Genomic DNA, 10851 nt, shown 5'->3' with positions numbered 1-10851 from the left:
CATGTTGGCCAGGCTGCTCTCAAACTCCTGACCTCAAGCAATCCACCTGCCTCCACCTCCCAAAGTGCTGAGATTACAGGTGTGAGCCAACGTGCCCAGCCAATTTAATTCTCTTATACCAGTACTCCTGTCCTGGATTTTTTTCCACCTATAATCCTAATGTAATTTTTAGATTAAATAGTTATTGTTTATACTATTTTAAATATATAAAAATATTACAATGCTTAAGCCAAGTGACTTAATAGCATTTTTTTTCTATCCTGTATCATTAGTAGTCTTTCCTATGTTAAAAATTGCCCTATTTGTATGTGTTTGCCTATTTATTTCTATAATAATCAGATAATGTTATAGTTGGCATAGGTTGAGGTAGGGAGGTGATGGTGCAGTCACTGATGGAAGGAGAAGAAGATCTCGATCTCCTGACCTCGTGATCTGCCCGTCTCGGCCTCCCAAAGTGCTGGGATTACAGGCTTGAGCCACCGCGCCCGGCCTATTTATTTCTATAATAAATAAATAATGTTATAGTTGGCATAGGTTGAGGTAGGGAGGTGATGGTGCAGTCACTGATGGAAGGAGAAGAAGAGCTGGTAGCTGGCTTTGATCTTCCCATCTTATTAGACAGAGGAAACGAGGCCAGCTTGAAGGCCCACTGCATGGCCCAAGACGGAGCTGACAACAGGTTGGTCAGGTGCATCCTGCATCTTCAGGTAATTCTCTGATTGGAGGAAATGTTGAAATGTGAGAGTCATCACACTGGTCCACAGCCATGGTCTTTCTGAGCTGTATTCTGCTCTCCCAGATACACCCAGAGAGGTGTTTTTGAGAATGAGGCACTGAAATTCCTTATTCTATCATACTGCATTTGTTTGTTTTGGTTGATCACTGATTGAAAGGCCAAGCAAGCTTTTTCTCTGAAGGGTCAGATGTTAAATATTTTCTGCTTTGCTAGCTACATGTTTCGTTTGCCACAGAGATGTGGCAGTTACTTAACACTGTAGGTGTAGGTTGAAAACAGCCATAGACAATAGGAAATAAATGGGCATGGTGGGATTTTGGCCCACAGCCCATAGTTTTCCCACCCCTGGTCTAGAGCCCCAGGTACATAGTAATGTTCCTTCTGTAAAGTCCACTCCTCTGATCTCAGTCATGTCAAACTTTGCCACGTGGTCTTAATTTATATATACCATCTGACTTGGTTTCTTTTATTGTCTGAGTGACTCTCTGCCAGAATATGCTCAATCTTTTCCCACTTCTAAGTAAAATATTTTCGAATGTCTTTGAAAATTAGAATCTCAAACTCAGACTGGTAGCAAAATAACTTGTTAATTATTTTAAAGCTGGCTCATATGTATTTGGATTAAGAAAAAAATCCCTTATTTCTTTGACATAGATTAGAAATATCATAAGGAAAATAAATGACCTATTGCATTGTCAGTGATTTAAATGCTGAACTAATGATTTAAAATCATTAGCTCTTCAAAGTTCTATCATCTCGATTTTTCCTTGCATTTGGTTTTTTAAATTGTATTTCACAATTTAGGAAAAAGAAGGTACTTCTTCGTATATTGCCCTTGGTCTTGAATGCATCATTTTTCTTAAAGAATGTACTTGAGGGAGTTTTCATTTTAAAGATTTCTTGACTCTGTATGAAATGTGTTGATTGTTTAGCAGCCATTCTCCAGGACTGTATTATACTCATGCCTCTTAAACCATCTCACTTTTTACTTGTCTTCAGGCACTCATGAAGTTTCATAAACAACTGTGGGAAAAGTGCAGTTTAAAACATGCAGTTTGCCTGCTTAAGTATAATGTATTTCTGTACAGAGGATTTTGACACCAGGCTAAGGATGCTTCAGTGTTCCTGTGTAAGGAGTGTCAACTGTGGCAAAAATGAGAGTTTCCCAGTGTAGGACAGATAAGTGTTTGACAGCTTTTGGTGATGTGGAGTGTGAGCATCCCTGTCCTGGTTTACTACAGGTGTCATCACAAAATGCACAGATGGGTGGCTTCAACAGCAGAAATGTATTTCCTTGCAGCTCTGGAGACTAAAGGTTCAAGATCAAAGTGTTGGCAGGTTTGGTTTCTCCCAATGCCCCTCCTTGGCTTGCAGATGGTCACATTTTCACTGCATCCTCATCTGTTCTTTCCTCTGTGTCTCTTCTTCTTATAAGGACACTAACTAGTCCCATTGGATTAGGGCCCCATCCTAACAGCCTCATTTAATCTTAATTACATCTTTGAAGGCCCTATTTCCAAATATAGTCATATTCTTAAGTCTTGGGGGTAAAGTAAGAACATATGAATTTTGGGGGGGACATAATGCAGTCCCTAAAAGTCCATATTAACTTTACCTACTGGGATCCCTGTAGGATTCTGATCTGGAAGCTGAACAAAAGCCCAGAGCCTAAGGACAGGCAGAAGACAGGTGCTCACATTGGATTCTGGAGTCAGACAGAGTTATTTTCTATACATTTCCATAATTGCTTCTAAGGCCTCCCTCACCAATGGGCAGAATGGGGGTCATGAAAAGTAGCACCTCCACCTGTCAACCAATTTCAAGCTCTGACCCCTCTCTTCCCCCTGTAGGTCGTATGCCTTTTTATCTTTTTTTGAGACAAGAGTCTTGCTTTGTTGCCCAGGCTGGAGTGCAGAGGTATGAACTTGGCTCGCTGCAACATCTGTCTTCTGGGTTCAAGTGATTCTCCTGCCTCAGCCTCCCAAATAGCTGGGACTACAGATGCATTCTGCCACGCCCGGCTAATGTTTGTATTTTTAGTAGAGATGGGATTTCACCATGTTGGCCAGGCTGGTCTCGAATTCCTGACCTCAGGTGATCTGCCCACCGCAGCCTCACAAAATGCTGGGATTACAGGTATGAGCCACTGCGCTTGGCCTGTATGCTTTCTTGATCGACCTCACAGAGGTTAGGACACTGACTTGATGACAATTCAACATGGAATCGAATTCAGATCTAATCTAATCTGTGCAGATAGGTTCTATGAGAAAGAAGAATAGAAAGGCTTTTGCCTTCTCTGTTCTCTATTATCTGTCCAGCACCAGGTCCCTGTTTCCTGAATTGAGCTTAACAGGGCATGTGTCTATTATAGTAGTTAAACTGTCCTAACATTCACCAAATCTTGGTGACTTAAAACAAATAGAAGTTTATTTTTGCCTATGTTTGAGGCCATTGTGAGGTAGGATGAAGAGTGGGTCAATAACATTCAAAGTCATTGAAAGACCCAGGTTCTTTCCATCTTGTGATTCCATGATCTTCTGTATGTGGCCATCAAGTTTGGCAGAAAGGGGGAAGGGAGAGTGCAGGAACTCACAAGTGAACATTTCTAGGGGTCAGCCCTGGAATGGTAAACTTCATTACTGCCCACAGTGCATTTACCAGAATCTAGTCACATGGTTCCAAACTAACTACAAACAGTTTGGGAAATAAAAATTCCCATGGATTCTCTCAATTTTTTATTTTTTTATGGCCTTCCTAAACACGTAGCTATTGTTTTCTGTCACTTTGCAGACACGTTTTTAGTTCTAGTTTTTGTTCTTAGGAAGGAATTTAAAGTGTTAAAGTAATTCAGTATCACACAATTGGTTTTGTCAGCCAATCCTTGGGTGTACTCTCAAACTCCTAGAGAAAGATAACCATTTTATTCTAGGAGAGTTATGTCTCCAGGCTACTGGAGCAGTGTTGCTGCATCTCAGGAGTTGTTCCAACCTGAGTGGCTTTTTCCTGCCTTGTTCAGATATTTTTCACCATTGAAAGTAGTTGAAATATCATGGCTGTCTGAAAGAGCATCCTTCCTTCATCCTTAGCCACCACAGGAAACCCAGGTGCTTGCCCTAGATCATCCTTTATGGGATATCAGATGAGACTAAAGCTGCCTCACAGGAACCTTGAAAAGCTTCTTGTATTTTCCAGGATTCTTCAGGGAAGTTGGTCTGGAAACCTTACTTAGTCCATTATGGTGGACATATACTCACTAACCTAACTTCTCATTCTCTCTGTTTTTTTTTTCTTTTCTTTTCTTTTTTTTTTTGAGGCAGAGTCTCGCTCTGTCGCCCAGACTGGAGTGCAGTGGCCGGATCTCAGCTCACTGCAAGCTCCGCCTCCCGGGTTTAGGCCATTCTCCTGCTTCAGCCTCCCGGGTAGCTGGGACTACAGGCGCCCGCCACCTCGCCCAGCTAGTTTTTGTATTTTTAGTAGAGACGGGGTTTCACCGTGTTAGCCAGGATGGTCTCGATCTCCTGACCTCGTGATCTGCCCGTCTCGGCCTCCCAAAGTGCTGGGATTACAGGCTTGAGCCACCGCGCCCGGCCCATTCTCTCTGTTTTTAAAATAAAAGACCTTAGACTCATTTTGTTAGTTACTTAAAATTTTTCTTGGATTTTAGTTTATTTTTTCTATTTCTTGTACTGTTTTAAACATAGCAGGTGAATTTGATTAATCTGGATGTATCATTTCCCCCACTCCAACTGTTATTTCAAATTAGGAGGAAACAGCAGTGTACCATTGACTCCATGCAGTCTAGTCTGGATTCTGAAGCTAAGAGCAGAATTGAGGCTACCCGGCTGAAGAAGAAGATGGAAGAGGACCTCAATGAGATGGAACTCCAGCTTAGCTGTGCCAACCGGCAGGTGTCAGAGGCAACCAAATCCCTGGGCCAGCTTCAGATTCAAATCAAGGTATTTTAAAACTGTAAGATGGGGTAGGGAGGGGTGGAAAATGTTTCTGCTTATGGAAGCAAACTAAGCAACAGATTGTTGTGTTCAGCAATAAAGATGAGGACAACGAATACAATCTTTCCAGAGAGAAGGAGCATGCTTATGTCTAAATACATAGAATTATGGTCAGAGCATGCATACATAGGTGCATAGTCTATGTTGAACTCAGAGGGATCTGTACTCCAGGCCCATCTTTTCTCTCACAGGACCTTCAGATGCGGCTGGATGACAGCACACAACTGAACAGTGATCTGAAGGAGCAGGTGGCTGTGGCTGAGCGGCGCAACTCTCTTCTTCAGTCTGAACTAGAGGATCTAAGGTCCTTGCAAGAGCAGACAGAGCGTGGCCGCAGGCTGTCAGAAGAAGAGCTCCTGGAAGCAACAGAAAGAATCAGTCTTTTCTATACCCAGGTGGGGCCCATATACTCTCCGTATTAGCTGGGCCAGTTGGTTGAAGGCAGTGGTTCCCACACTTGGATCATGCAGTTGCAGCCTTGGACCATGCACAGTCGCCCTGTTAAGTCTTGGATGTGCCTGTGAAGCACAGGGACAGGCTGTGCAGCAGAGCCACAGTCATACTCTTCATTTATTCCCAAGTATGTTATTTCCTTCAGGCTGCCATAACAAAGTACCACAAACAGGGTGGCGTAAGGCAACGGAAGTTTATTTTCTCACATTCCTGGAGGTTGAAAACCTACAATCAAAGTGTCAGCTGGACCATGTTCCCTCTGAAATCTGTAGGGAAATGCTTCCTTGCCCCTTCCTAGCTTCTGGTGGCTTACTGGCAATCTTTGCCATTCCTTGGCTTATGGATGCATCACTCCAACCTTCTGCCTTCACATGGTGTTCTCCCTGTGTCTTCACAGCATCTTCCCCCTGCGAGGGTCTGTTGCTATCTAAATTGCTACTTTTTATAGGGGTACCAGTCATATTTGATTAAGTTCTACCCTAATGACCTCATTTTAGCTCGTTTACCCCACTGCTTCCCTTTTTTCTAGTTTCCTTTTAAACAAAATAAGACCCTATTTCCAAATAAGGTCACGTTCTGATAAATTGGGGGTTAGGACTTCAACATATCTTTGTGTGTGTGTGTGTGTGTGTGTGTGAGACAAAATTCAACCCATAACAATAAGCTTTATGCCAGAAGAATGGATTGTCAGGGCATCCACAGCCAGGATGCTGGGGAGGGAGGGATGAGCATCCCCTAATGTTCCAGAACCACTCCTGCTCCTGGTTCTCCTGCTCTCTCTAAGCCATGTGCTTCCGCAGCGTCCTAGAATAAAAACAGTGCTCCTGCCTTGGAGCCAGGAAAGCCGTAACAATTCTGAGTGGCTGCTGACAGATATGATACGCTGTCCAGACTCTGGCTTCTAATGGAAGGTTATGTAAGTGACATGAAGCAAGAATTCTTAAATCCTTCTCCTTCTCCTAGAATCAGAAGAAGCCATAGTTTGCAGGACAAGCATCTACAGTAAATGGGTTGTGTGATAAGTGTTTATAGGGCACCCCCCCCATAACCTGGACTGGTATGGGTGATGTAGACACAGACTGTCTCCACTGTCCTAAAAAAATGAAGATTGAACTAAGCAATTGTAGTACACTGCTAAGAGTATAATGATAGAGCAAGCACACCCCTACAGAAGGCCTTCCTTGACAATCCAAGAGTTAGGTAGATGCACAGTATGCTTCGTCTGAGTCATGAAGGACATTTAAGAAGCCAGCCAGGTAGAGAGAAAAGTTAAGAGCAGAGGCATGGGGTGTGGGGGGAAGGAGTTTATGAGTCTAAGGGAAATTCACATGCTAGAGTATTGGGTGGATAGCCAGAAGGAGCAGAAATCATGCTGAGATAGGTAGGGCCAGGTCACCAGGGACCCTGAGCCTGAGACTGATGGAGTTTGAATTTTGTCTTGCAGCTCATGGAGATCCACTGAAGAATGTTGAGTAGCTAAGAGAGAAGTTATCAGATTTGCATTTTGGGAAGTTTTACTCTGGTGATTATTGTGAAGGACAGTTTAAAGCACCTAAGGGCAGAACTGCTAAACTCTGGGGCATTCAGAACTATCTGTGGGATCATTTTGGTTGCCACAGTGACTGGGCAATACCACTGGCATTGAGTGAGCAGGGTCCAGAGATACCAAAACTCCTTCAAGGTGATATCCCAAGGAACTGCGCCTTCCAGAATGCCAGTTGTCCCCTACTGAAAAATACTGGACAAAAGAAAGTATGAACCAGAAATGTGACTGTTGAAAGATGTTGCAATTAGTTTGTGCCTACAGTTTGACTTTTTTTTCCCTGTGTATGACACAATCCCATCTGGGTACCATGTGGTATAGAACAAATAGTCTGTAGGTTATAGATAATTCCCAACAGGCTAACTCAAACATTTTTTTTTCTTCTTCAAGAAAGTTTAAATACAATGAGTTGGATTCTTATAAAATGGACTATAGACTTTTAAAAAAGTAACTCATCCACTGTCTAGAGCAAGGCTTCCCAGACCCTGGGCCACAGACCAGTACAGGTCTGGGGCCTGTTAAGAACTGGGCTGCATGGCAGGAGGTGAGCTGCAGGGGAGTGAGCTTTGCCTCCTGTCAGGTCAGGAGCAGCGCTAGATTCTCATAGGAGCGCAAATGCTCGTGTGAACTGCTCATGTGAGAGATGTAGGCTGCATGCTCCTTATGAGAATCTAATGCCTCATAATCTGAGGTGGAACAGTTTCATCCTCAAACCATCCCCCCACCCAACCCCCCTACCTGGTCTGTGGAAAAATTTTCTTCCATGAAACCAAAAGGGTTGGGGACCACTGGTCTATAGTACTTAATTGCTATTGGTAACAAATCATTTGCCATGCATATCATACATAATAATGCACCAGTGGGATCCAATATGATGCAAAATCACTAGCCTAGAGAGAGATGAGGCTCAGTTAGAGAAAAAGCATGCATAGAGAGGAGAGGATTTGGGGAAGAAGAAAATTAGGCAGGGGAGACCTGGTCTCTAGGGCAGAGTTTCTGAAACTTGATGTGTACATGTAAGAGTCCCTAACACAAAAAATGTAAATTCTCAGATCTCACCCCAGATCCACTAAATCAGAAGCTCTGCATTGGGACCTAGAAAGTGAACACGTTCTCAGGTGCTATTGCTCATAGAAAGACTACCTTTTGACCAGCACTGGTCTAGGTGATATTATATTATTCACAAGGACCTCTCCTCAATCTAAACCATGCTGGGGCACCTTGCAGTTACTAGAACATTATCAAGCAAAACATATTGAACCTTTTAGGGAGCCTTCTTAGCTACCTGCTGCATTTCCAGATCTCTAGCCTAGGACTAACATATGAAGCTAAACTTATCTTTGACTGATTACAAGTGCCTTTTTCAAACCTGAGCTGTGACAATCTAGATTACCTTTCTGCAAAACACCCCCTAACTTCCTTTCTCATAAAAAAAATAAAAATAACAAATTAGAGAGTAATTCAGTTTGCAAAGATTTAAGCCCTTGTCTCCCTAGCAAATTTTAAATGATTCTATGTACAAACAAATTGGTATTTGTACTTGTACCTTCCTCTACAAAGAAATAGTTTCTATGGGGTCTATGCTGTGAGCATCCAAAAAACACTTCAGGAAAATACAATTATTTCCACCCCATCTCTCAGGCCATGGCAGTGGAAATCTTGGAGGTATCCAGGGCCTGGCTCTCCATAAGGACAAAAGATGGCAGTCTCGATAAAATGCTTCATGCCATAGAGAAAGTGGGGTAGATAGAACCAGTGATGCTGGAATATCATTCTATTTTTTTATTTTTCTTTTTTGAGACAGAATCTCACTCTGTCACTCAGGTTGGAGTGCAATGGTGTAATCTCAGCTCACTGCAACCTCTGCTTCCCAGGCTCAAGCAATCCTCTCACCTCAGCCTCCCGAGTAACTGGGACCATAGGTGTATGCCACCACACCCAGCTATTATTGGTAAAAGTTTTGGTAGAGACGGGATTTCGCCATGTTGCCCAGGCTGGTCTCAAACTCCTGAGCTCAGGAGATTCACCCCGCTCAGCCTCCCAAAGTGCTGGGATTACAGGTCTGAGCCACCACACCTGGCCTGGCATATCTTTCTATTTCCAAGTCTTCATTGTGCTACTGAGAAAGGCACTAGCCAGAGGCAAGTGAATGTGAAACGGATAAAGTGAAAGGAGAAATAAAAATATAGAAAGCCTATGCCTTTTATATACACTGTGAGTTTTCACACCCTCAGAAAACCTGGGCTTCAAACACAGACCAAATAGCAGCAAAAGGATATTTGACCTCTAGTGTCACAACTCAGGAAGGAAAGAATTAGGGCAGCACCAACCATAGAACACAAAGAATCCTCCGTGGTAATGAGGGTACCTAAGGGCTGGAGGAGGAGGCTTATTCTGAACTACTTTCCCCACCTCCTCACTGTAAAGTAAGTTAAGAAGGGAAGTAGAAAAAGAAGAGGAATGATTTTTTTTGTTTCTGAAGCAGCATACTGGGAGTTACAATTTTTATTCCCCAACCTCTGCCCCTCAGATGTCTGCAGTTGACCCCAACTTCTGCTCTAGAACACTTGTTTCTACCACATCCAAAAGCAAATGGCAGAGAAACATTTCCTCAACCCACTGAAAACCAAACACATGTTTGCGGCTTGTAGGTTATCTAGATACCATTCCTCCCTTCTGATTCAGGCTGCAATCTCTTTAGTCCTGAACTTTTAATGGGTGAAATCCCTTCCATTCAAGTTTGATGGCAAAAGCCTTTTGGGGTTGGGAGCATAGCTTAAGGGAATATGGCTCACTATGATAAAATTTGCTTTTGGCCAGAGCTGACTCCCATTGCATGTCCTGAACAGACCAGCTTGCATTTACATTGCTGGCTTTTACTTGCCTAATAGGAATGCTGCTTTTCTTTAGAACACAAGCCTCCTCAGCCAGAAGAAGAAGCTGGAGGCTGATGTTGCCCAGATGCAGAAAGAAGCTGAAGAGGTGGTGCAGGAGTGTCAAAATGCAGAAGAGAAGGCCAAGAAGGCAGCCACTGAGGTGGGTCCATTGACCACCTACTCAATCCTGTCTCCCAGAGTTCAGTGGCGCAGTGGCCAAGGGGCGGGGACACATCTGCAGCCAAAAAGTATTCCATTGATTTCCCATACAGCCAAGAGGAGGTTAGTCTGACCTCTTTGCCTCCCTGTTCTCATCTTGAAAAATTAGGCCAATTAGCTCCTCCCACTAACATACCCTGGTGATGAAAAGGAGCAGTTGAATTGCTATAAGCAAAACCTTATAAAAGCAGGAGTCTTCTTTTGTTTCGGTTAAGCCACTTTTCATTTGTGAATCAATATATCTAGTGTCTAGAAACAATTCTTTCTGTGTTTCCTTACAAAAAGCTATTTTTCCTAGGGTCTGTAACAGTTTTATGATGATGATTTGGAAAGAATGCTTAATTCACTTTTTTTTTTTTTTAACAACCTGTACTACTGCTTGAAGAGCAAAATCAGGTTGGTAAAAAAGGGTTTCAGGGCTGCTATACCTTCTTTATTTTCCAGTTGTTGATGGCAGTGATTTTCCTAAATGATGTTGAACTCAGAGTTGGCTGCCAACCTTGGTGAACCTCTGTAGGGACTGAAAAAAGGCCACCCTCTGGGTACCTCCTGTGGGCAGATGCAGCACTTCTCTCAGAGGGCATGGTTAGCGGAAGGTACCACTGGGAGAAAGATATTAGTGGAGGGGGAGGTTTGTGTGTGGCAGATTCAGCTTTGAAGGTCCCATTGCAGAGTGGGGCTCCGGCTTGGTTTCTGTCTCTGCTCACCCCTTCTCCATCAAGAGCTTTTGTGCAGCCCATCAAATGCACAACCACATGCAACAGCCCTGATCCTCCCACATGAAGGGAAGCAGATCCCCCCCGTTAAACTAGGAGACAGGACATTTGATTATATTTTACATTAGCCATTTTAAAATTCAAAGGAGATAAAGAGCTTGTGTCTGTATTTGCTCAAGTTATTTAACACTTGGGGAACTAAACAAAACCATTGCACCAAATCCCAACCACCTAATCATTGTAGAATCCAGCCCCCTCTAAGAATGGGCAACCATGCCTATCACTCATCCATTTTGTG

At 43.2% G+C, this 10851-nt stretch overlaps 1 protein-coding gene across 1 annotated transcript in view; it reads left to right on the top strand.

The window, feature by feature from the left end:
• The window catches only part of MYH15 (myosin, heavy chain 15), a 136620-nt gene that overhangs the window by 115273 nt on the left and 10496 nt on the right, over window positions 1–10851 (top strand). The window contains 3 exon segments of the mRNA XM_011932807.1: window positions 4500–4692; window positions 4938–5141; window positions 9653–9778. Coding sequence (XP_011788197.1) covers window positions 4500–4692; window positions 4938–5141; window positions 9653–9778 — 523 coding nt within the window.

Source organism: Colobus angolensis, unplaced genomic scaffold (assembly GCF_000951035.1).
Source record: "Colobus angolensis palliatus isolate OR3802 unplaced genomic scaffold, Cang.pa_1.0 Scaffold98, whole genome shotgun sequence".
Taxonomy (NCBI): Eukaryota; Metazoa; Chordata; class Mammalia; order Primates; family Cercopithecidae; genus Colobus; species Colobus angolensis.
This window is presented reverse-complemented; position numbering and strand designations above follow the sequence as displayed.